The sequence below is a fragment of the Colletotrichum gloeosporioides genome (genome assembly GCF_011800055.1).
Source record: "Colletotrichum gloeosporioides strain Lc1 chromosome Unknown consensus_33, whole genome shotgun sequence".
Taxonomy (NCBI): domain Eukaryota; kingdom Fungi; phylum Ascomycota; class Sordariomycetes; order Glomerellales; family Glomerellaceae; genus Colletotrichum; species Colletotrichum gloeosporioides.
The window spans coordinates 29,286-51,536 of record NW_025544678.1 but is presented as its reverse complement, the minus strand read 5'-3'; the positions used below and the strand labels follow the sequence as shown (position 1 = coordinate 51,536).

The window sequence follows — 22,251 nt, the reverse complement described above, 5'->3', positions numbered from 1 at the left end:
GGTGTAGATATGCGTGCCGCTTCCTGTCCAGTACCTTTCCCTCTAGCCATTTTGCTTGGCGCAATCTTGTGTTGTTTTTGTGTGATGTCTCTGGAGCACTTCTATGATGCATAGCAACCATTTTCTCCGCGCGAAAGAAGAGATCAGTGACAGCCTGCGTCTGTGATGAGATGCAATGTTCCAATCAACCAGAACCAGTTAAGCCGTAGAATCATTAGTCGGCGTATTAGGAGAGTAAAAGAAAGTGGCGAACCGAAGGCATGATCGGATGCCTCATCAGAGCTCGACACACGTTTAGTTTCCAGAACCACCGGGTCCAGGGGTTCGCGGAGACCAAGAAGGTGACTGTGACATCATGTTAGAACTTGCCAGGTTTTCGTTTATAGGAACCATGGTACACTTACGGTTGGGGAGTAGCTGGGGCTGGTCGGAGACTGCTGCGCCCCAGGAGTTCGTTGGTTGAAACTCGGGCTTGTCGGCGAGTACGCCTCCGGTGAAGTTGGCGACCACGTCGGCGACGCAGGGGAGTACGATGGCGACGTGGGACCAGCCCCATGAAGGTTGGGAGATGCCGGGCTGTAGTTGGGACTGGCAGGAGAGTAGCTCGGCGAGGTAGGCGAGGCGTACTGCGCCGGGGAGGTGGGCGAGTAGTGCCTTGGCGACGAGGGAGAAGCCGGCGAGTAGCTTGGAGACGTCGGGCTGTAGTTGGGGCTTGCAGGGCTCGTAGGTCGCAACATGGGTGACGTCGGGGAGAACGACGGGGAAGAAGGGCTGAACTGTGGCGAAGTCGCGTAACGACCGCCAGCACCGTCCATGAGTGGCGATGTGGGAGAGTATCCCGCGTTCGGCGAGGACGGCGAGAAAGATCCGTAGCTGCTGAAAGGCGAGGTCGGTGACGTGCTGAATGGACTTGTTGGCCGTCCAGGGCTCTGTGCCGAGTACGGGTTGACAGAACCAATACCACCAAAGCCTCCTCCACCGTACTCGGTACCAAAACCGGCAGGGGAATCTGAGCCAGCGCCCACAATGGGAGAGAAGTTTCCGGCTGCAGGAGAGCTGAGCGACAAGTATCCAGAATCCGCCATAGGAGAGCCAGAGTCGTAGGGGGTTGCGGCACCTCCAGCCTCGCCGCCCTTGACAGGCATACCAGGCATGAGACCCATACGCGAGTTGTCGCTGATGACAGTCTCCAACATCTTGGGGTCGAGGAGGACCTCGAAGTGACCGGTTCCCATCGGTGCCATCTGACCGAGCATAACGTTCTCAGAAATACCGCGGCAATCGTCCAGTTCACCAACAGCGGCAGCCTCGAGCAGAATTTCGACCGTCTCCTCGAAGGAACAACGCATGAGAGCACCAGTGTCTGCACGGTTGATACCGTGACGAGTGACAGCGGAGATCGTACCTCTGTAGGTCATGACGTCGCAGAGAAGAGCAAGATGTCTGTGGTTGACGTAGGAACCGTCGAACGCCAACACCTGCGTCAATTCTCTGACAAGTGCCGATCTCGCCGCTTCGATACCGAAGACCTCAACAACCTGCCACAAGTGGTTGGTGTATGTGCGAGTGGAGTCGACGCCATCGACAGACAAGACCTGGCGGAGAGCAGTTCCAGAGGTATCCAGGTACCACTCTGAGCAACGCTCATCAGCCTTGGCGGCCAGCAATGCTCCGTCTTCGGTCTCGATGAGCTTCGTCTCCTTATTCAAGAAGGCTCTCTCAATACCCTTCACACCGCGCAGAGAAAGAGTGTCCAGCAAGTGAGTCTCCAATCTCTTAAGCATGACATCGTCCTCCATCTTCTTCTCACCATCCTCGTCCTTATCGTCGTTCCCAGTGTGCATGGGGCGAATGCGGATAACTTGCTCTTCGGCGTTGTTGTCACTGAAGATGACGGCGAGATCGTTGGGGTACTCCTCCTTGATGCGCCTAGCAACGTCCTCGACAGTAAGCTCCTTGTCGAGCAACTTCTGACGATCGAGCGTGAGACGGAGCAGCCACCTGGATTGATCTTCGGCTCGGTCATGAGTCTCGTCCGGAATGAGATAGTAGGACTCGACCATATCCAAATCATCAGGAATGTTTGTCGAGGTGATGATAGGGTCGTAGTAGATCTCAGTGACGGCTGTAACAGACCGCAGGGTCGTGTGTTCGACAGTGCTTCGAAGGGCCTTGGCAGCTTCTTGGCTGGCGTTTTCCTCGCCACTCAGGTAGACAACCATGGACGGGGTCTTGATGTTCTGAGCTAGGTTGAGAATCTCCTTGAGACGAGGGACACCCAGGGTGACGTTCTTGGAAGACACACCAGCGAAATGGAAGGTGTTCAGGGTCATCTGCGTGGCAGGCTCACCGATAGACTGCGCAGCAATGACACCAACCATCTCACCGGGACTGACAAAGGCACGGTCCCAACGGGCTTCCAGCTCTCCCAAGACGTGCTCGAAAGCCATCTTGTTCAGACGCTGTTGGCAAGCAATACGCTTGAAGGCCAATCTTGAGCGGATCTGCGCCTTGAAGAGGATGGTGGCGCTTCGGTCGGCCTCCTTGGAGATTTCGTCGTTGCCACGAACGATGGTCATTCTGTTAAGCATAGCCTGGACAGCAGGGATGACGTCCTGAGGCTTCAAGTCACTTCGCTGGAAGTCTTCGACAGCGAAGAGCTTCTTGGAAGTTTCCATCAGACGAACGATGTTCAAAGGCAGCTGCATCGACTCGTCGTCCTTCCTCTTGAAGTTGATCTTGCGAACTTGCTTGCGATCATGAAGGAGAGCCTCGTACTCCTCGTCCAGAAGTTGCTGGACTGACGGGTCACCAGAAATCTCATTACCGTACTCAAGCCAGTCAAGCTCTTCTGGTCTGGTCTCATCCATGACGTCGAGGCGGAACCGGTCAGCGAACTTCTTGTCTGACATGTTGAGGTGGTCCATCCGCTGCTTCTCAATGTAGATAGCGTCCAGACCATCCTCACCATACAGGAATTGAAGGATATCACCCAGGGAGTTTCTGACTGTACCGTCGTACTTGGCACTAACATCCTCAAGAGCCTTGACCAGACGACGCTGGATGTATCCGGTTTCGGCAGTCTTGACAGCGGTATCGATCAGACCTTCTCTACCAGCCATGGCGTGGAAGAAGAACTCGCTTGGCGTCAGGCCACGGAGGTAAGAGTTTTCGACGAAACCACGAGCTTCGGGGGAGTAGTCGTCCTTGGTGAAGTGGGGCAGCGTCCGGTACTTGAAGCCGAAAGGAATACGCTTACCCTCGACAATCTGCTGTCCGACAAGCGCAGTCATCTGGGAGATGTTGATGGATGAACCCTTGGAACCAGACGAAGCCATGGTGACTGCGTTGTTCAAGTCCTTCAAACTCTTCTGTGTAGTGGTACCAGCCTTATCACGGGCAGTGTTGAGGGCCTTGGAAACCTTGCTCTCGAAAGTTTCACGAATGTTCATACCGGGCAGAGGCTCGAGCTCGTTGGCGGTAGCCTGCTGAGTGTAGGCCTCGACTTCCGCCTTGTGCTCGTCGATATGCACCTGCACCTTCTCAATGGTCAACTTATCGGGAATCGTGTCACCGATACCGATGCTGAAACCATTGTGCAACAGCCAATAGTTGACGACTTGTTGAACCCCGTTAAGGAACTTCATAGACGCTTCGGGGCCGTGCTCGTTGTAGACGATGTGGACAATACCACCACTGGCAGCACCGATGTTCTTCTTGGAAAGCAAACCGTAAAGGAGCTCGCCGGATTGAATAAGAAGACCCTCGTCCTTAAGCGGGTTGTCTTCCTTGGAATCCGGGGCATTGTGCAAGCTGACAATGTTGGGAATAGCCATGCTCATGATCTGCTTACCCGTCCATCTTGGTCGAGGACGAATGATAGCTGGTGGGGGAATTACGCCGTCCCAGTTGGGAACCCAGAGCATGATGTTCATCACGGCTTCCTTGGTGAGGAAAACGTCACGACGGCAGAGTTTGTAGGCGCCGGCAAGAGTGTCCTGCACGATACCCATGAGGGGACCGTTTCTTTGCGGTGATACGATGTTGATCGGTACCAAGCACAGTTCCTTGACCTCTGCTCTCGTCTCTTCGCTTTGAGGAACGTGAAGGTTCATTTCGTCACCGTCGAAATCGGCGTTATAGGGTGAGGTGACGGACAAGTTCAGACGGAAAGTAGAGTATGGCATCACACGAACTCTGTGACCCATCATGGACTCCTTGTGCAGGGAGGGCTGACGATTGAAGATGATGTAGTCGCCCGTGATCAAGTGACGCTCGACCTTCCAGCCGTACTCGAGCGAAATCTGTCCGGCTCGACGGTGATGACGAAGATCAATTCTGGTTCCGTCAGAGCGGATAACATACTTGGCACCAGGGTGCTCGTTGGGTCCGTTTTGAACCAGCTCGTGCAACCTGCCGATGTTGTATGGCGTGACTGTTTCAGGGTAGGTGAGAGTTCTGGCAATGCTTCGGGGCACACCGACTTCGTCGAGAGACAAGTTGGCGTCACCAGTGATAACGGTACGTGCCGAGAAGTCAACACGCTTACCCATCAGGTTTCCACGGAGACGACCCTCCTTGCCCTTGAGACGGGCACGAATAGCCTTGACGGGACGACCACTTTTTTGGAGAGCACGAGGTTGTCCAGCAATGTCGTTGTCCATGTAGGTGGCAACGTGGTACTGCAGAAGCTGCTCGAAGTCTTGAGCAATGTGAGCAGGAGAGCCTTCGCGAATGGCCTGCTTGACGTTGCTGTTGGCTCGAATGATATCGCCCAGCTTGTAGGTCAAATCATCTTCGTTTCTCAGGCCTTGGCCGGTGCCGTCCATAGAAATACTAGGACGAACAGGCGGAGGCGGAACTGGCAGAACAGTAACGATCATCCACTCCGGACGAGCGTACTCGAGGTTCAGACCCATGTCTCTCAGGTCGTCATCGCTGATGCGGCGCAGAATGTTATGAGCCATCTCGGGGGTGATTTGAGGCTCCTCCTTCTTCTTCACACCATCCTCGCCAGACGACTCGTACTTGGCGATGAGCTGCAACGCCTTGTGACGAACTCTGGGCTGGATATTGCCGCAACCACCGTGGTTGACGGGAGCCTGCTTCATTCCCAAACTGTACTCTCCATCGTCGTTCTTGACCTCCTTGGTCTCGTTCTCGCACCGGGTCTTCTTCTTGCAGATATTCCATATCCGGTTAAATCGAACCTTTGGGTCTCTGGTGTTCACGGCTTGCAGAAATTCTGGGTCGCTCTGAGATGGGTAGGTTAGCACAATAGAGTCAAGGTGGCTGTCAAGCAACGCCGGTTAGACTAACTCTATCCGCCAGCACCTTGCTGCAATTATGGCAGACGATTTCCAACACCTTCTTCACCTTCTTGATGAAGCCGGGGTGATACACAGGCTTGGCCAGCTCGATATGGCCGAAGTGACCTGGACATTCGCCCATCGCCTGGTTGCAGGTCTTGCACTTGAATTGGCGATCGATGGAACCGAGCATGGGGTCGTTCAGACCGCCGTCACGAGGCTTGGTGCGCGTCTCGTCCATGGTCTCGGGGTAGAGAACGTGGCAAACACTCATATTCTTGATCTCCTCGGGCGCCATCAGACCGAACTGGATCTCCTCCACCGTCTTGATCGGCGCACTCGAGTGCGTAAAATACAGGTTCGCCATATTGCCGGTTTTTCTGACGGAGTCGGGAAGGAAGGTGTCGAAGCGTGACTGGCAGAGTCCGGGGGCGAAAAACGCGGATGCCGCAGATAGTCGTTACGCGACTCGAAAAGGTCGCAAAGCAGGCGCAAAAAGTCGGAAATGCAAAATTCTATCGTACGAAACGCTCGTCGAGATGCAAAAGGTCGAGAAAAGTCGTTCCAATGATGGCGCTCTTGACCACGCCAATCCCCGGCCAGCGGCCCAGGAGAAGGTTCCACAGTTCCTCCCAATCGCGGCTTCCGAGCGCGGGCGAGTCGAAGAAAAAATCGCGATCGTGATATCGGTCGTCGAGTCGGAAAGGAGTGTGCTGGTGCTTTGACGCGCTCTCCGACGATGCGCGTGGTGAAGCGATGGCTTGTCGGTAGTTGTAGATGTGAAGCCGTGGAGGCAAAAGCGAGGAGCGAGGTCAGAGAAATCTTGCCTGGAGGCGGCTGGCGCAGCCTGTCAAAGGACGCTAGCCGGAGTAGGCAGTCACGCTCCTTTCTCTCCTTCTCTGGCTGGGAACGCGTGCCTAAGGCTCCCGCTGGAGGTAGTCCGGGTACCCGCAAAAATCCTGAAACGCACCAATCTCTTACGAGGACAGAAGTAGCTCTACCTTACCTTGACGTTTCTAAGGAGATTCGTTGGAAGGCGCGCTGGCTGACTGGCCTCAAGTTGCAACTGGCCGATGAGTCAAAAAATTTTTTTCATTGACTCGAGGTCTTTTCTTGACGTCTCGATGCACTCTTTCGGGCACGACTACGTTCAAATTGCGCTTGCTAAAACCACTTGGGCATTGTTTGCTATTAATAAGCAGCTGTACAAAGCTGGATTCTGGCATCACCGCCGTCGCGCTAAATATTTAGCAGGGGTCTGGACGCCAACCGAAGCTCGTCCCATAGCTACGCGATCCAACGCCCTGTCACGCGTCTACACCGACGCTTTATCCAGGCTGCTGGAGCAGTCGAAACACCACACTGAAGTAACAGCAAGTCCTTCATCGCCTCCTGCCAGCCTTGGACGGCTTGGTTGCACCCTTCCTTGATGGAATCTTCTCCTCAATCACCTCGCTATCCGGTATCTCACCGTCCGCACCTGGACTCCTTCTCCTCATGGTTCCGGTAGATACCGCGACAAACTCCTCTTCGCTGTCGCTCTCGCCAAGATCGAAAAGAATCGGCATGCGGAACGCTTCTTTGCCCCCGTTGTTCACGTGAAGAAAGTCAGAGCTGACCACGTCAATATCCTCGTCCTCGGCGTCCAGCCGCCTCTTGGTCAATTCCTCCTGACCGTAGATATCAAACTCGTCCTCTTTCTCCTCATACTCCTGGTTCTCTTCGACCTGCGCAAAGTCTGGTGCAAGTCGCGACCATTTCTGTTCTGGGATGACGGACCAGACGTATATCCTCCCCGTCTCCAGGCCACACGTAGCGATGAACGGTCGATCTGGATGCCATTCAACAACACCTTGCTCCTCCTTGGGTCCATCCAGGATTCGTATCAATCCCGTGCTTCCCATGCCTCTGTCCCATACGTATATCTCGTGATTATTATAGGTCGACGCTGCTACGTATTCGGAAGCGGAGCTGAACGTGACGTGGTTCCAAGATAACCTGTTGACCTGGTCCGAGAATGTGTGCTCCTTCGTAAAGTGTACCGTATCGAGGTCCAAGTCTTCCGCCGCCAGGTTCGGAATGTGAAAGGTTCTGACGATACGATCTTGCGCATTGATCAACAACACACGTCCCGAATTGTTGAGACGCAGTGTTGTGATGACGCCGCTGCAAGGTTTCTCCGAGTATATCGTCTTTCTCGTTTTGACATCAATGACGTTCACCCATCCCTTGTTTGTGCCCGCTAGTATGTGCTCGCCGGTAGATGTATAAATCGTAACCGTTGTCATCTGTTTCGCGTCCTCTTTCAACTGCTTCTCGGTTCTTTCTCCCTCGGGGTGCTTCGGCGCTGATGGCAGTGGGTATTTCACATCGTTCACGTCTGATATGTCCACGAGTATCGGTTGCTCTTCGAAGATGGAGGCCACAAACTGGTGACTTATCGCGTCAGTAAAGTTCTTCTGACGTGGGGGGGAGTATACTCACTGGTTGAATGGGTTGAGCTCGGCGATGTAGGCAGGGGCTCGAAAGCGAACCTCGCGGTATCTTTTGCCATCTTTGAGATCCCACAGAATGGCCTTCCACCCTTGACAGGCCGATAGCAGATACCGGCCGCATCTTGACCAGCTTAGTGATGTGATGCTCCTGTTGTGGCCGCGCATCTTCCTGGCAACTCCCATAGTCTCAATATCCCAAATCACCACCGTTCCATCGACTCTGCCAGAAGCAAGAAGGTCGCCTGCTCGGTTGAAACGCAGACATGTTGAGTGGCCGGACCGAATCGTATTTGTGTTGTTGATCGCATTGATTGCTTCGACGGCGGCAATGGCCTCGTTCTCTTCGTTGCTAAGCAGGAAATTCATGACGCTCGATAGGGCTGCAAGTGAAAATATTCGGGCAAGTGCAGCCAATTTCGAAGCGACAAGGTGCTGGTAGATAATTGAGAAAATGGAAGCCCTGAGAGCTCCAAACTCGCAAATTATCGTTTAGCCGTGCGCGGTTGCGATTGCCTTTATTCCATCGCGCCTGCAAGGCTGACAGCAGAGGTTGCAGGGATCAGGGACTTATGTTAGGTGCTTGGACGTAGCTTTTCAGCGACGAACCCCACTGAAGGAGCGACAACCCCTCCCCCACCATTCCCGCCCTACACTCGGCGCGAACTCTACCTGAAATCCATCTCTTGCTGTCATTCGAGGTTGACGCATGTCAAAGGAGGGTGACGACTCCTGACCTCCTGTTTCGAGCCCGATTCCTCTTATTCCATCCTCGGCCCTATGTCCTGTTCTTGAGTGTTCACCTATCAACCTTGACAGGCTCAGCACGAATATTCTCATTATGGCGAATTCCAAGTACGTTCGCCCGATATGAAGCTCGGGGCTTGACTAACTCATATCATAGGTTCGAATATGTAAAGGCTTTCGAGCAAGCTGACACACTTCTTCCAAACACATGGATTGTGGTTCGTATCGACGGGAGAGGTTTCACAAAGTAAGGGGACATCGGACCAGACGAACAACTGAATGCCTCTGACTGACTCACAGACTATGCGCCAAGTATCAATTCGAGAAGCCGAACGACAAGAGGGCGCTCGATCTCATGAACGCGGCCGCGCGCGTCGTGGTAACAGAACTTCCAGACATCACCATAGCGTATGGCGTCAGCGATGAGTACAGCTTCGTCTTCCACAAATCATGTACGCTGTTCGAAAGAAGAGCCAGGTAGGGGAGACCAAAACTCTTCAGCAACACAGTACGCAAACTCACAAAATTCTAGTAAGCTAGTGAGCACAGTTGTATCAACATTCACTGCCAACTACATCTACTTGTGGTCACAATACTTCCCTGATACCCCGCTTTCACCACCTCTGCCAAGTTTTGATGGCAGGGCTGTTTGCTATCCCACTGTCTCAAACCTGAGAGACTACATGAGCTGGCGTCAGGTTGACTGTAAGTTTTGACATATCTGAGTCATACGGGCAGCAAAATGTTGCTTAGAGTTTTTCTATCATGAATTTCGGGTTGACTCATTCTTATAGGCCACATCAACAACTTGTACAATACAACATTTTGGTCCTTGATCCAACTAGGCGGTTATGACAACAAGGAAGCCGAGCAACGACTTGCGGTGAGTCATATAACAGGGACAATACTCCCGTTCTCAAAATAAACTGAACGTTTTCCAGGGCACCGTCTCCGGCGACAAGAATGAGATTCTCTTCTCGAAATTCAACATCAACTATAACAATGAGCCTGAGATGTACAAGAAGGGCAGCGTGATCTTCCGAGACGTAAAGAAATTTCTACTCCCTCTTAATTACGAAAATCCTAACACAATCATAGTACGAACTCGTCGAGCCCGGAACTCACAATGCATCTGAAGCCGCAGATGCTCTGGCCGAGCCAACGCAACAGAGCAAGTCGCAGGCTGAGAAGGAAAAGAAGAAGCGCAACAAGGCCCGCGTCGTGATAGAGCATCTGGACATCATCAAGGACGACTTTTGGGACAGGAGGCCGTGGCTACTATCCAATAAGCCGGGTAAGACGCCCAAAGAACCTTAGATGTGTGGTTTAGATGGGCCCGAAGCCTGTGCATGAGAGACAACTGCACAACGGAAGACTGTGAGCGTCGGCAGCTTAGATGGCGTAAAAGTTGAATTAGGGCGGCCGGTTATGCTGAAAAGCATACCGTTACACCGCGGATGTGTATCTTGCGCTCCGATTCTATATCGCAAACTCTGCCGTAAGCAGCGCTGTGTATGCTGCGCCAGTGGTATCTTTCGGGCTGGTGTGTTCCATGCGGCAATCGCCGGCCTCGCCCGATGATGCCTAGTCACCAAGCGTTAACGCTCGTTATGTGAACGGCGCGATTATCTCCCAGTCGGCAGTGTTGTCTACCTGTGGGCCCGAGATCCGTCGGTTTTATAGCTGATCCATGTCCTGGCCAGATCAACCTCACCCGGACTCGGTCTTTCCTTTCCTCGCTGCCCTCTTCGCCTTCTTCGCCGCTCTCCTTGCCTTCCTCTCCTCCTTAGACTCCTCCCTCACCTTGCCCTTATCGGCCTTTTCCACCGCCTTAGACTTCTTCGCCTTCTTCAGAGCCCGTTCCTTTCTCCTCGCCTCCCTCGCCTCTTTCCTCGCTTTCCTCGCAGCCTTCCTCGCCCTCTTCTCCTCCTTAGTCTCGCCCCTCTCCTTGCCCCTCGACAGCTTGACGCCTCCATCCTCGCTATCGCCACTCGTCTCCTCGCTCTCCGGCGTCGAAGCGCCGCTATCCTCCTCCCGCCCCTTGATCGTTCCATCCAAGAATCCGCCCCTGACGAAGCTCGCGTATAGCATCCATTTTCCGCCTGAAACCTTCTCGATCTGGTTCAGCCGTCCCTGCGTGACGGTCTGCGTGACCTGCCCCTTCTTCGACGTGTCCAGGCCCTGGAGCTGCTCGTCGAACGCATTCATCCACCACGTGTCGCTCGTGAAATGCGCTTTTTGGCCGAGGCCCTTGGTGTTGTCTTTGCGATTGAGGAGCAGCGGTTTCGCGAGGCCGATTGCGTCGTCCGTTGCGTGGAGCGAGTGCCCTTTGCCGCGCCACCCTTGCCGCGAGAGCAGGGCGTGCGCATCCATCTTGGAGTTTGTGTGTATGGTGCGATCGCGACCGGTATTACGATCGGTCAAATTTGAAGTCGACGTTCAAGAGAGATATTTCGGTCGGCTTCTATTGTGTCATGAAGGCATGGGAGGGATGCGCATTCTCCAGGTGAAGTTTTGGACGTTGGCGGTTCAGAGAAGGGCTTCAGCGCGGGCGGTTAGACATCCAGTGGTCAGTGACTTAGGTTTTTTTTTTGCATTCTGCCGCTGCTTATCTTATCTTAGCTCCTTGGCCAAGCCCCACCAATTGGACCCCGGTCTGTAACTTTTTGGAGCTTTACCTGGACAACGGGCACGCGACGTGATGACCATTGATTTTATTGTGACCAAGAGCGGTGAGCCTAAGGGATGGATAGCAATTGTCATTTTAAGCTACGTGGCCTGAATGTCTGCGCTTGGTGAAGCTTGAGGCAAGCGCTCTACTAGTTCCTGGGGAAAATTGTAGCAACGGCGACATCGGAGTCTGCGTCAAAGTTACGTAGTAAGAACGTTCCATTTCGTCGTTGATATGAGGTATCTGAACTAAACACTTTTGTAGCTCTCCCCTCTATGATTTTACAAGTAGATGCCCCCTTTTTTGAAGTCCCGTATGCATCCCGAAAACAATATTTACGCCTTAACCTTCTTGGCAGCGGGCTCCGCTGCAGCATCATCCAACGCACGCTTCTCCGGCTCGCCAGCAAGCTCTCTTTCCGCCTGCTCGAACTTGGCCTGCTCCTCGGCAGTCAAGTTCGGCAGAAGGGGCTTCTCCTCGTCAGAGTTGAGGTTCAGGTGGAATGTACGAATAATTGAGTCAGCGTCATCAATGGCGATCGGCCTGACATCTGCCAGGGCCTTAATCTTCTGAGTAACGACCTTGACCTGCGCATCGGTCATGGTGAGGCCAAGCTGCTCGACACGGCTCTTGATCGCGTTCCATCCAGTCAATCTCGAGGCGAAGTGGACATATCTGCTCATACCGAAATCGGCAGGGTTGATGATTTCTGCTCCGAATTAGCTTTCGTCACTGGCGAAACACTGTAGCGGGACCACGTACCATATGTGCTGGGGTTGTTGAGAATGGCCTTGGCGTGGATACCAGCCTTGTGGGTGAAGGCGCAGAAGCCAGTGATGTAGTTGTTGAAGGGAATGTTGATCTCGACAGACTCGGCGACCAGGTCCTCAAGCTCCTTGAGCTTGTGGAGCTTGTACTTGGACTTGGTGTACTCGGGGGCGGCGACGATCATGCGAGCCATCAGACCACCCAGGGGGGTGATACCGTTGCGCTCACCGATACCGATGACGGAGGTGTCAACTGCGACAGGCAATTAGCAAGTAGTTTACCAAGCACTGGCTACGGAAAGCGACTCACTGTGGGTGGCACCAGCCTCAAGAGCGCAGTAGGCGTTGGCAATGGCGCATCCGGTGTCGTTGTGGAACTAAATCTCGCGCGTCAGCATGGCCGGGTCTTTGTGAAAGCTTTGCACTCAGAAGCGACTTACGTGAGTCTCGATGTCACAGCTAACAACACCTCTGAGCGTGCGGACGAGGTCGTAGACCTGTCTAGGGCTGGCGCAACCGACGGTGTCGGCGATACCGACTCTGTGGACGCCGACCTTGTCGACAGCGCTGTAGACGGAAAGCAGATCGACGAGGTCGGAGCGGAAGGAGTCCTCCGAGGAGAAACGGATCTCGAGACCCTTGGACTTGACGAATTGGATAACCTCAATGGCAGTCTGATCATAGAAACTATCAGTAAATCATTACGCGACTCGGGATTGAAGTTAGACCCACGTTAATGATGTAGGTCATGTCCTTGCCGTGAGAGTGCTCGCGCAGGTAGGAAGAGGTGCCAATGACGACATCAACACCATCGACACCGGTCTCGACGGCCAGACGGGCATCGTCCATCTGTTTACTGATTAGCGTCGGAGTCTTGCTCGCAAGATGGCGAGACTTCTTACGTGACAGCGGACGTGAGTCAGAATCTTGGCCTTGAGGCCGAGCTTGCAGATGGCCTCGCAATCCTTGCGGGACTGCTCAGAAGCGGCGGGGGAGGTCAGCTCGATGTAGTCGACACCGAAGTCATCGAGAGCCTTGGCAATCTTGATCTTGGTCTCGGTGTCGAAGAAGGCGTTGGCGAACTGCTCGCCCTCTCTCAGAGTGGACTCGACTGTTGCGCCTCCAGTCAGTGGCTGCTTTTGAGTGCAGGGCCCAGAGCACGGCAGAACATACTAATCTTGTAACGGTCGACGTTGCTGAGGAAGTCTCCTACCGGCTGGTAAGGGTTGCTGTGCTTCTGCTTGGTCTGCGCGATCGGAGTCAGAACAGGGCGTCACGGTGGGAAACCAGTTTGGGTGTCCTTACGGGAATGGCAGTGTAGCCAGGGTGGTCTGGACGCGAGAAGAGTCAGTCACGGTCGAAAAGTTGTCGCGCAACGATCATGTATTACGCACCAGCGTTGTTGCCGTTGGCAGCGCCATTGGAGCCGTTCGTGTGGCCATTGGTGCCATTGGACTGGCCGTTGGTGGCCGGGACATCAGGAGTAGGGCACATTTTGTATGTTCATACAGCGGCGGTCGAGGTTCGGGGTTGATGGATCGAATCGATGGAAGGCGGGATTTCCAGAGTCTGGATGGTGACGATATTTATACAAGATTTTGGGGTAAAGCTGGTTGAGTCACAGGAGAAGAGACGTAACCGGGGAGAGAGTGGCAGAGGCAGCCTTTGTATGTAAAGGAAAAAAATTATGCTGGGAAGCCAGAAGCAGGCCGACTGAGGCGAGGCGGACGCTACAAGGAGTGGATTGGGCGGGATGGCCAGTGATGACCGAGTACGGCGTTCGCTGCCAACCTTGGTCGACCAGTCAATTGACGAAAAAAAGAATTTTTTCCACTCTTTGGCCCCGCTTCAGACAAATACCTACACCCCCGACCACGCTGCAGCGCCGTGCCATTGACTCTCGAGTTAACAAATTTCAGGGCCGGTCCTTACGTCGGTCCTGCCTGTACCCCGCTAGATGCCACCTGAAGTGGGCTGCTTTAGGAGCCTCCTATTGGCTGTGATGGTATCCACCCTGAGCGCCGGCCAATCAACCCCCCGTTATCGGAAGATCGATCTCCCACATTGCTTCCGCGCTAGCCCTCGAAATGGTAATGCCACATGCTGCAGCTTGCCCGGATTCTGGCCCGTGTCCACTGTGCCACCTTGCTGCAGCGAGGTGTTTGGTGGTCACTCAGTGCAGTCGGCTTGGTCCTGCAGCCTTTCTGGTGGTGCTGGAGACAGACACCGCCTTTCCTTCAATCGTCAGTCTCCCGACGGCTGGCGACCCATAATATTGGATGATTTGACCGCCCAGAAGACCTCGCCTGCCACTGGTAACAGGGTTCTTGCAGCAGGAGGGTCTCCTAGAGGCGCGCCTTTCACATTGTGCAGCACCGGAGAGAACACGGCAACGGGGGCGTTGCATGCCGCACGGAAGCTCGATTCCGACATTGGTCAATTGACTCATCCTACCCGCTGTGGAGGGAACACCAGCAGAAGCTGGCTGAGCTTTCTTTCAACGAGCTGACCCGGCCTTGTGGTTCCAACCAGTTGGATTCTTCTGGTGTTTTACCTTTGATCAACTTCAGACGATATCGGAGTCAATTGGAGTCGGCCACGAGAAATCGAATGCACAAAGTTCAGCGTAGACTCTCTTGTCACCTACCTTACCTATTGAACCGCATGCCTGTGTGCCAACCAGCTTGCACAGATTAGACATCAGATCAACTACCGCCGGCCCGGCTGCTGCTAGTGATGCAACCTGCCGCGCCTATTTTAACGCCCAGCCCAATGTCTTTCGCAGACGTCGAGAACAACGAGCGTTTGCCCTCGTGCTCATCAACTACAGATACGCAAGAGGCTGCATCTGAGACAAGACAACGTGACGCCAGGTGCTGTCCTTCTGGGCGGGAAGAGCCCACCGACCCCCGAACCCCCCGTCGCACAACGAATGCTGCTACGTCGGAGGGTCCGACGGCATCCCGGCCGCATTACCGACGTCCTCCAAGACACTGCTTGCATGCCGGTTGCTGGGGTAAACGCTGCTCCAATTTTCCCACTAGGATCCACAGCTGAATTACGGATCCCCAGACGACGTCATGCAATGTATGACTCCAATACGAAGTTCTTTGCGCAAAGCGTGCGCAGCTGTACGACATCCTGGCTCCTGTGGAGGGACAGCTTCGCATCACGTTCAATATACCAGCCATATTTCTGCTCCTAGAATACTTAACGACAGTATTTCTGCTTGTAATGCCTGATTGGCAAGAAGCCCTGAGCAGAGTTGCTCACGGACACTTCCTCAATGAACTCCGGGTGACATCAAATTCATCTTGATTCCGGCGTGAAACCACTTGGCCTGGAGATGGAAGAGAATAGAAAGAAAGCAACCCATGCAAAAATCACTCTGGTGATGGAACACTTATTATCTATCTATACATATTTGTCCGTCCCAACTCACCGCGGCAATACCCTAGTAGCAGCAACGCCTTTCCATGCCCAGATCTGAAGGCGGATAAACGGGCCGCAGATATCGAAATAGTCCCACAACGACAGCAATATAAGACCAAACGACGAATTCTCTGTGAATGTTGAACATACCAACCATCCAAAACCAGTTTCCCCTTTCCGTGGATGGGCGAACGCCCTGCGAACTTGAAGCACCACGCAGCTCAAATTGGGGAAACATATCGCAGAACCTTACTGAACATGTCCTGGTCATCGAGTAGGAGTGCTACGCTGCCCATGAGGTGTATCAGTCCCTTCTTTCTGTCGCCCATAGCGTCCGCCTGCCTGAGCATGGATATCCTCTTGATCGTTACTGCTCTGATAGAAGCCTGATCGGTGAAAAATGCTTGGTTCTTGTTATAGTTGACGAGTCCTGCTATCTTGACAAGTCCTTTTATCACTTTCTCATCAAAAACGCAAGCCCGCATCAGCAAACTAGGACCAGCGTGCTTGCCCAGTTTCATAAGTAAATCGGGCCCAATGGAAAGAATGTAGCTCGTTGCCAAGTGTGCATCCTCAAGACTTAAAGATAGTCCATTATGAAGTCCTCTCTCGCGCTCCTCCTTCACCTCAGGCTGGCTCTGGGGCTTGGGTTGAGTCGGACGCCACGGGTCTGGCAGGTTCGACCCTGCTGTGGGCGACACACCCGGCTTCTGTTCACATGGCGAGGACCAAGCCAGCCTGTCATCCGGCAAACGCTTGCGAGGCTTGATCTCCGGAGCCGCTGCTGTGGGTTGAACGATTCGCGAAGTCGTCCGCGTTTGATGTGGTCGCAACAGCACGCGACTCGAATGGTGCACCGGGGGGTAGCGGGTACAACCGTTGTCGCTAATGTTGTATGCCTCGGGGCGCCGATCGAGAAGATGGTTCGGGAGATCGCCATGGACCCTTTTTTCTTCAGCTTTGTCCCAAAGTGCCTGCAAGGTTGGGGCAAGGAAACCTACAGCCCGTTCAGCAGCGCTACGGTCACGATGGATAACGCCATCACCCCACGATTCTGTGCGCTGATGGTCTGAACCGACGAAGTGTTCCCCCAAAAGTTCGACAGAAGTGGATGCGTCACTGATGCTGATCGGAGACTCCTAGTTTCTCACGACGTTGGCAAGCACCGTCATTTGCTCCACTTCAAAGTCTTCACCACTCGGCAATTTCTGGCCCTTGGGCAATGCTGCAACAACGTGGACCTCGATGGTGTTGACAATACCAGCTTGGAGCTGGGCCTCGAATACCCTTTCGCCGGTTGAAAGCACTTGACCTGGAACTCCATGAACCGGAGTGAGTGTGTGCCGGTTGATGATTACCCAGAGTCTGTACTGGCGTCCCTCCTTCTCTAAGAGGGCAGGCAAGGTCGGGATGATCTGAATCCTCAGCTGATTGGCAGGCATATGAACCGTAACTGACTGTTGGGACACCTTCTCGAGAGGTTTGACGGTGACTTCAAATCGACGATCATGATTGATCATCGGATGAGTCTGGACCTTGAGGCTAGAGATGAGAGCATCCGCAATGCCTATAAAACTGTTAGTATGGCGTCGCCAAAACTGAGAACACGGTAATCTACCTTTGCCAGGCGCGCGAAGTCTCTGGTCCCAGAGAGGCTTGCTAGGTTGCTGAACCCCGTTCGGCTGCGACTGTTGCTGCGGAGCACCGATAGGCTGGAAAGTTGCATTGGACAGTCCTGCGGGTTGACCAGGAGGTGGAAAAGCCGACGGTGTACTCGCGTGACCGGGCGTACCGGCAGGAGAAGGGCGCATGGCATCTTCTCGCTTGATAGTGTTAGCAACTGAAGGGCTGGGCGAAGCCGCCGAAGTGCTTCGAATTCTGTCCATCGCAGCTGGCATGATAGGGTTAGCAGCTTGACGCGTGGTGCCATTCGGGGCGATCTGCTCGCTTGCTTGAGAGCCTGCGGACTGAGGAACAGGAGGTGCCGGTGAGTCCGCCGAATCGCTTTTGCCTCCCACATGGATTGTAATCTTCTTGGACGTAGTAGGCTGCTCGGCCGCAGGTTGCTGTACCTTCAACTTGATCTTTGGCTGCGATGGCTCTGGGACAACTCCTTTGGCCTGCTTCAGCTCATCCAGGAAGAACTCCTTGACCGATATTAGTTCTATCATGAAGGATTGTTGTTTCCCGCCGAAAATCTTACCTTCAATTCCTGAGCTAGCTCGTAAATCTCACTTCCCTCTTCATTGTAGAAGCAAGCGTTCTTCCAAAGGAGGCTAGCGCTCTCCTCAAACGCAGCCCAGTTCTTGAACTCGCTGGTACCTGTGGCTTCATTTCGTCCCTTGACTCCCTTGACAGATTTCTGGAGCTTTTTGATAGAGATGGGCTCCTTGATGACCCGATAATAGTCCTTGAGGGCACGGGGAGGTAGATTTACAAAAGGCTCGAAGTACGCCTCGGGCCTATTGCACAAGTAATCAGTACGGATGTAATTGTGGTTCCTGAAAGAGTGTTACATACTCGTCTTCTCGCTTGCGCAGCATCTCTTCCACAATCTTCTCCTGCGCGGCCTGGAAAGTGAGACCCTTGTACGGAACGTCCTCGTACTCGCAGTCAGGACGACTAGGTGTGCTAGTGCGACCTTTGGACTTGCGCGGCGTCACTCCCTTGGGAGGCCTGCCAGGGCCCCTGCGACGGATGATTATTGCGGCGCGCTTTGAGGACTGGCTCGCCTCCTCATCATCTTCTTCTCCCTCGGCGTCGTCGTCTTCCTCTTCATCCTCTTCATCTTCATCTTCCTCGGCATCTTCGTCTTCGTCCTCATCGCCTTCGTCAACCTCGGGCTGCTTCTCCGCAGGCTTCGCATTCCCCTGGGACTTGCGGCGGCCCGTCTTGGCAGGGGTCGCGTCGTCTTCGTCTTCCTCCTCAACTTCGTCTACAACACCGGAGGCAGGCAGAGGCGTCGGCACGGCACTGTAGTTGCCACCGTTGTATGCAGGGTTCGTCTTGGTCATGTAGTTGCTGAGAGCCTTTCGGACCCTCTCGGCATCGTCGAAGATTTGGGTGTTGCGAGGATAGAACTCTTTCGCGTTGGTCACCATGCGCTTGAAGTAGCTCTCGAGCTCGGTCAGGGTAGAAAAGTCTCCCTTTTTGAGCTTCCGTTCGATCATGGACAGCGAGATCGGCATGCGCGTTTTCTTGTAGTACTCGGGGGTGCTCTCTTTTGAGGGGAGCTTTTCGAAGTATCCTGCCACGAGCCGGCCACTGGGAGAATTGATTGTCAGCGTCTACTGTTTAGATGGCTGTGCACCTCCAAAGAGGGTTTATATGCCATGGAGGCCTCATAGTACGTCAAGGACAGACTCACTTCTTATCTTTGGTCTGGCGGATCTGTTCCAGGAAGAATAGGCCATGTTCGGTGGTAGACTCGACAGTCTCTTGCTTGCTGAGATTGTATTTCTGCGTATTGGTGACATTAGCTTGTCTGTTTCGCCTTTGCTTCTCGTAGAATGCCTTATGGAGGGGTATGGAGACTGCTGGTGGATGCTAGGAGCTCAGGCAGACTGGGGTACTGTGGGATAAATAGATGGTGATGGCAAGTGCAGGTTGGTTGGTCTGACTTGACCCCGGAAGTTGCAGGCAAGTCATTGTGATAATGCGACGGGAGGGGACAGGCTGCAAGGGCAGATCCAGACCATCAAAGCTGGGCGAACAAGAGGCGAGTGACCAAGGACAGCATGGGGAAGGGGCAGAACAAAAGCTCACCTGGGACAATCTGAGGCGCTTTGCGGCGCGCTCATCAGCACCTTCGGTCGCGCCATTTGCGGCGGACGACTTGCGCTTGTGATCCATCAAAAATGGGTGGACAGTGGTCGCGGAGACATGCGCTCTCTATCAGACGAGTTGCAGATAGATGCCGTCTATGCAGTGGGTGCAATGGCTGATGGAAGATGGCGACTTGTGGAGGTCGATGCGATGGTGGTGCTGCGACTGCTTTGCGAAAGACGCGTCGTTGGAAATCGGGGGATCAATCAGTTGGCAAGGTGGTGGCAGGTAAGGTCGGGGAAGGTGTCGGCTGTGGGCCGTCGCAAGGTTGGTTGCGAGCAGGGCTGCAGGGCGCCGGGCGCAGTCTGTGGCTAGCGTGTTTGTGCTGGAAGGGAAAAGCTAAGAGCTCAAGGTAGAGGTGAATGAATGTAAGGTAGTCAGTCTAGTGCAGCTCCCTAGGTGGGAAGGCTCGGGAGAGAACCGTTGGTTTGGCGAGGTCAAAAGTTCTCTGATAAACAATAGCTTTCGCTGGAGTTGAACGAAAGGTGGTCGGGTATCTTCCCCTCGCTGTGATTGCTGGCTGAAGGATACTTCGCAATGAAGATGTCCGCGCTGCAAGCTGGGGATCTGCCCGTACGGGTACCTATGAACAACTCTCCGTTGAACTGGCCGATTGTCTGGCAGCTGGCAGATGGAGGGACAGGCTCGTTAGTGCCTCAGGTGCGCAGCAATTTTCGAGGCACCCAGAACTTGGCAGGCGTGGTGGTTCTTGACCGTAAAATGCTGTGAAAAGAGAGTGGAGTGTGCGGATGCAGTGCGGCAGAGAACCGTCGCTGTTACGAGTAGGACACTGGAGGAGGCTGGTGCCGGTTGGCAGCCGGTTGGGTGGATTCAAGCCGTTGCGTTGCGGATTCTCAGATTGAAATTTCACGAGCGCGATGGAGGAAGGAGGACGGAGGCAGGGGAGAAGTAAAAAAAAAAAAAAAAAAAAGAAAAAGAAAAAGAAAAAAGGTCGGCACACCGCTGTCAGCGAACTGCACACAGTCTGTCGGTCAGTGTTGGGAGTTGGTGTCCTAGGCAAGCCACCACAGGTACTCTCATCCAAAATACAGCGCCTCGGTACACTTGAGCAGGGCCAAACCAAAGCGGAAGTTGCCGCAGGGGAGCGAAGGGAAGAAGAAAAAGAAAAAAAAAACGCCTCGGACCCCAAGGGCAAATTGGTGGCAGCCGCACTGTGTGTGAGTGGTGGACGGTCACAGGTGGACCGGCGGCTGGTGCTGGGGTCTGAATTGACTGTGATCCAATCCGACTTTTGTTTACAGGCCATATCTTTTTCCCACTCTTGAATAATAACCCCTCGTTCTTGCGCGCCAGCCACCTCCTCCGCCATATTTTTCGAGATCGGTTCAAGCTCTCCGTCCCCCGACCTCCTTCTCTCGTCTCTCGTTGCTTCCCAGCTCATTCCCCCATTTGAGTCAGTCGGTGAAGCTGGAACAGCCTGTTTCAGCGTCAATTCCTGCCTACCCCGCCTGCATTTGTTGTTTACCACCCTCGACCTCGCATCTGCTTGGCTTAGGTCGCCTGACCTAGAACTGCTGGTCCCAAGTCCTCGCTCGCGTCCTTAGACCCCCAATCGTCCGAGAGTCGAGCATCGCCAGTCCCGACCGCCGTCGCCGCTGTCGCCTTCGCTGTCACCCGTCACTCGAACTCTCGTAGTCGTCGAACCGAGAGCTACCCCGCCGGCTGTCTCGCCTTTGTGGTACCGAGACTAGACGCCACCCGTTCATCCCACAGACAGCAACGCAAACGCACGCAGACACAGACACAGCAGCCGCCATGGATATCGACATGAGCCGTCGCAACAAGGTCCCGCGCCCTCTGTCCGACTCCGAACGGGGTCGATTGGACGAGTTCATCGACTCCATCCACTACTCGGCACGGTATGCACCACCTCCAGTCTCTCGTTGCCTTCGTGCTGGTGCACAACAGCAGGGACCGCATGGAACTGACCCAGTCCTCCGCATCTAGGTATTCCGACAGCGAATTCGAGTACCGTCATGTGCAGCTCCCCAAGGCCATGCTCAAGGCTATCCCCAAAGATTACCATGATGCCAGCCACGGAACGTTGAAGCTGCTTTGGGAGGAGGAATGGCGCGCACTTGGTATCACTCAGGTATGAGTCCGAACTTTTCCCGCACTGAACCTAACAGGCTGACATGATGTGCAGAGTTTGGGCTGGGAGCATTACGAGGTTCATGAGCCGGAGCCGCATATTTTGCTGTTCAAGTTCGTCCGCCTTTCCCCTGACTTCGGCCGCGCGGTGTTTACCTAACATGCTGCTATAGGCGTCCCCTCAACTACCAGCCCCCTCAGTGATTCGAGAAGCGAGGCGAATTCCTTGTTACCCTGCAAACGCGGAACACATGCCCGCCTCCCGCTCCGCAGATTTCCTGTGTGGGCAACGCTTTCAACGACACGAATGACGGCCATTGATGACGGAAGCTTTCTCTAGAGATTCATGAGAAGAAATTGGGAGATAATAATACCTCGTCTTTGGGGGCCACGACAAATGGTGTAAAAGACGGCGCATACCATTACGGCTATTGCATTTATTTGGGCGGTTTGAGTCATCGGGATTTGTTAGTGTTGGACTGTTCTGCTTGCTGTCTGTTGGTTGTCTTGGGATCCAGTTGAGGATCTGTCTGATGAGGGAGGAGTTCTATCGCCCGGCGTGCTGGGCTGGCGCGTCTTCTTCCAAGCCGATGCCGCTGAACTTTGCCAACGCAGAGATTGCGAACGGGCGTCAACGACAGCCTCTCGCACCCTGGGCAGCAAGCAGGAGCGGCGCGCCGGTTGTATAGATAGTCGTTGTTGGCTATCGCCTGAATAGCTCGGCCAACGACGATAATGAAGACGGAGCTTAGGGACATAGGCATAGACGCGTGGATTCAATGCGGTCATGCAGTTTTCAAAAGCTCAATCAAGTTGAACATGAGACCGACAGAGACTAGCATCCTATTAGCTTGCGAACATGCGACGAAGCTTAGAGTGACGTGAGACAACGATAG

At 54.0% G+C, this 22,251-nt stretch overlaps 7 protein-coding genes across 7 annotated transcripts; 2 read left to right on the top strand and 5 right to left on the bottom strand.

Annotated features, from left to right (window-relative positions):
- Positions 1 to 226: 226 nt before the first annotated feature.
- Positions 227 to 5,676, bottom strand: GCG54_00000059 (DNA-directed RNA polymerase II subunit RPB1; the record flags this gene model as incomplete). Its single annotated transcript, XM_045400202.1, has 4 exons — positions 227 to 345; positions 405 to 929; positions 962 to 5,255; positions 5,320 to 5,676. 4 exons carry the CDS (start codon positions 5,674 to 5,676, stop codon positions 227 to 229), a joined length of 5,295 nt encoding a protein of 1,764 aa, XP_045265852.1.
- Positions 5,677 to 6,691: 1,015 nt separating this feature from the next.
- Positions 6,692 to 8,182, bottom strand: GCG54_00000058 (Set1 complex component swd1; the record flags this gene model as incomplete). The annotated part of the gene is made up of 2 exons (XM_045400201.1): positions 6,692 to 7,745; positions 7,794 to 8,182. Coding segments are annotated over 2 exons (1,443 nt in total), but the record flags the coding sequence as incomplete, so codon positions are not given.
- A 460-nt stretch (positions 8,183 to 8,642) lies between these two features.
- Positions 8,643 to 9,865, top strand: GCG54_00000057 (tRNA(His) guanylyltransferase; the record flags this gene model as incomplete). The annotated part of the gene is made up of 7 exons (XM_045400200.1): positions 8,643 to 8,656; positions 8,706 to 8,795; positions 8,849 to 9,025; positions 9,081 to 9,253; positions 9,343 to 9,431; positions 9,490 to 9,594; positions 9,647 to 9,865. The coding sequence occupies 7 exons, from the start codon at positions 8,643 to 8,645 to the stop codon at positions 9,863 to 9,865; spliced, it is 867 nt and encodes a 288-aa protein (XP_045265850.1).
- Positions 9,866 to 10,258: 393 nt separating this feature from the next.
- Positions 10,259 to 10,921, bottom strand: GCG54_00000056 (uncharacterized protein; the record flags this gene model as incomplete). The annotated part of the gene is made up of 1 exon (XM_045400199.1): positions 10,259 to 10,921. One exon carries the CDS (start codon positions 10,919 to 10,921, stop codon positions 10,259 to 10,261), a length of 663 nt encoding a protein of 220 aa, XP_045265849.1.
- A 633-nt stretch (positions 10,922 to 11,554) lies between these two features.
- GCG54_00000055 (Homocitrate synthase) lies at positions 11,555 to 13,480 on the bottom strand (the record flags this gene model as incomplete). Its single annotated transcript, XM_045400198.1, has 9 exons — positions 11,555 to 11,928; positions 11,982 to 12,239; positions 12,297 to 12,363; positions 12,427 to 12,660; positions 12,719 to 12,835; positions 12,889 to 13,097; positions 13,160 to 13,232; positions 13,292 to 13,317; positions 13,381 to 13,480. 9 exons carry the CDS (start codon positions 13,478 to 13,480, stop codon positions 11,555 to 11,557), a joined length of 1,458 nt encoding a protein of 485 aa, XP_045265848.1.
- A 2,159-nt stretch (positions 13,481 to 15,639) lies between these two features.
- On the bottom strand, positions 15,640 to 19,270 carry GCG54_00000054 (Chromatin structure-remodeling complex subunit rsc4; the record flags this gene model as incomplete). Its single annotated transcript, XM_045400197.1, has 8 exons — positions 15,640 to 16,363; positions 16,420 to 16,487; positions 16,570 to 16,985; positions 17,037 to 17,565; positions 17,622 to 17,880; positions 17,939 to 18,682; positions 18,786 to 18,877; positions 19,184 to 19,270. 8 exons carry the CDS (start codon positions 19,268 to 19,270, stop codon positions 15,640 to 15,642), a joined length of 2,919 nt encoding a protein of 972 aa, XP_045265847.1.
- Positions 19,271 to 21,019: 1,749 nt separating this feature from the next.
- On the top strand, positions 21,020 to 21,695 carry GCG54_00000053 (Cyclin-dependent kinases regulatory subunit; the record flags this gene model as incomplete). Its single annotated transcript, XM_045400196.1, has 4 exons — positions 21,020 to 21,123; positions 21,173 to 21,356; positions 21,411 to 21,469; positions 21,548 to 21,695. 4 exons carry the CDS (start codon positions 21,020 to 21,022, stop codon positions 21,693 to 21,695), a joined length of 495 nt encoding a protein of 164 aa, XP_045265846.1.
- Positions 21,696 to 22,251: the final 556 nt, after the last annotated feature.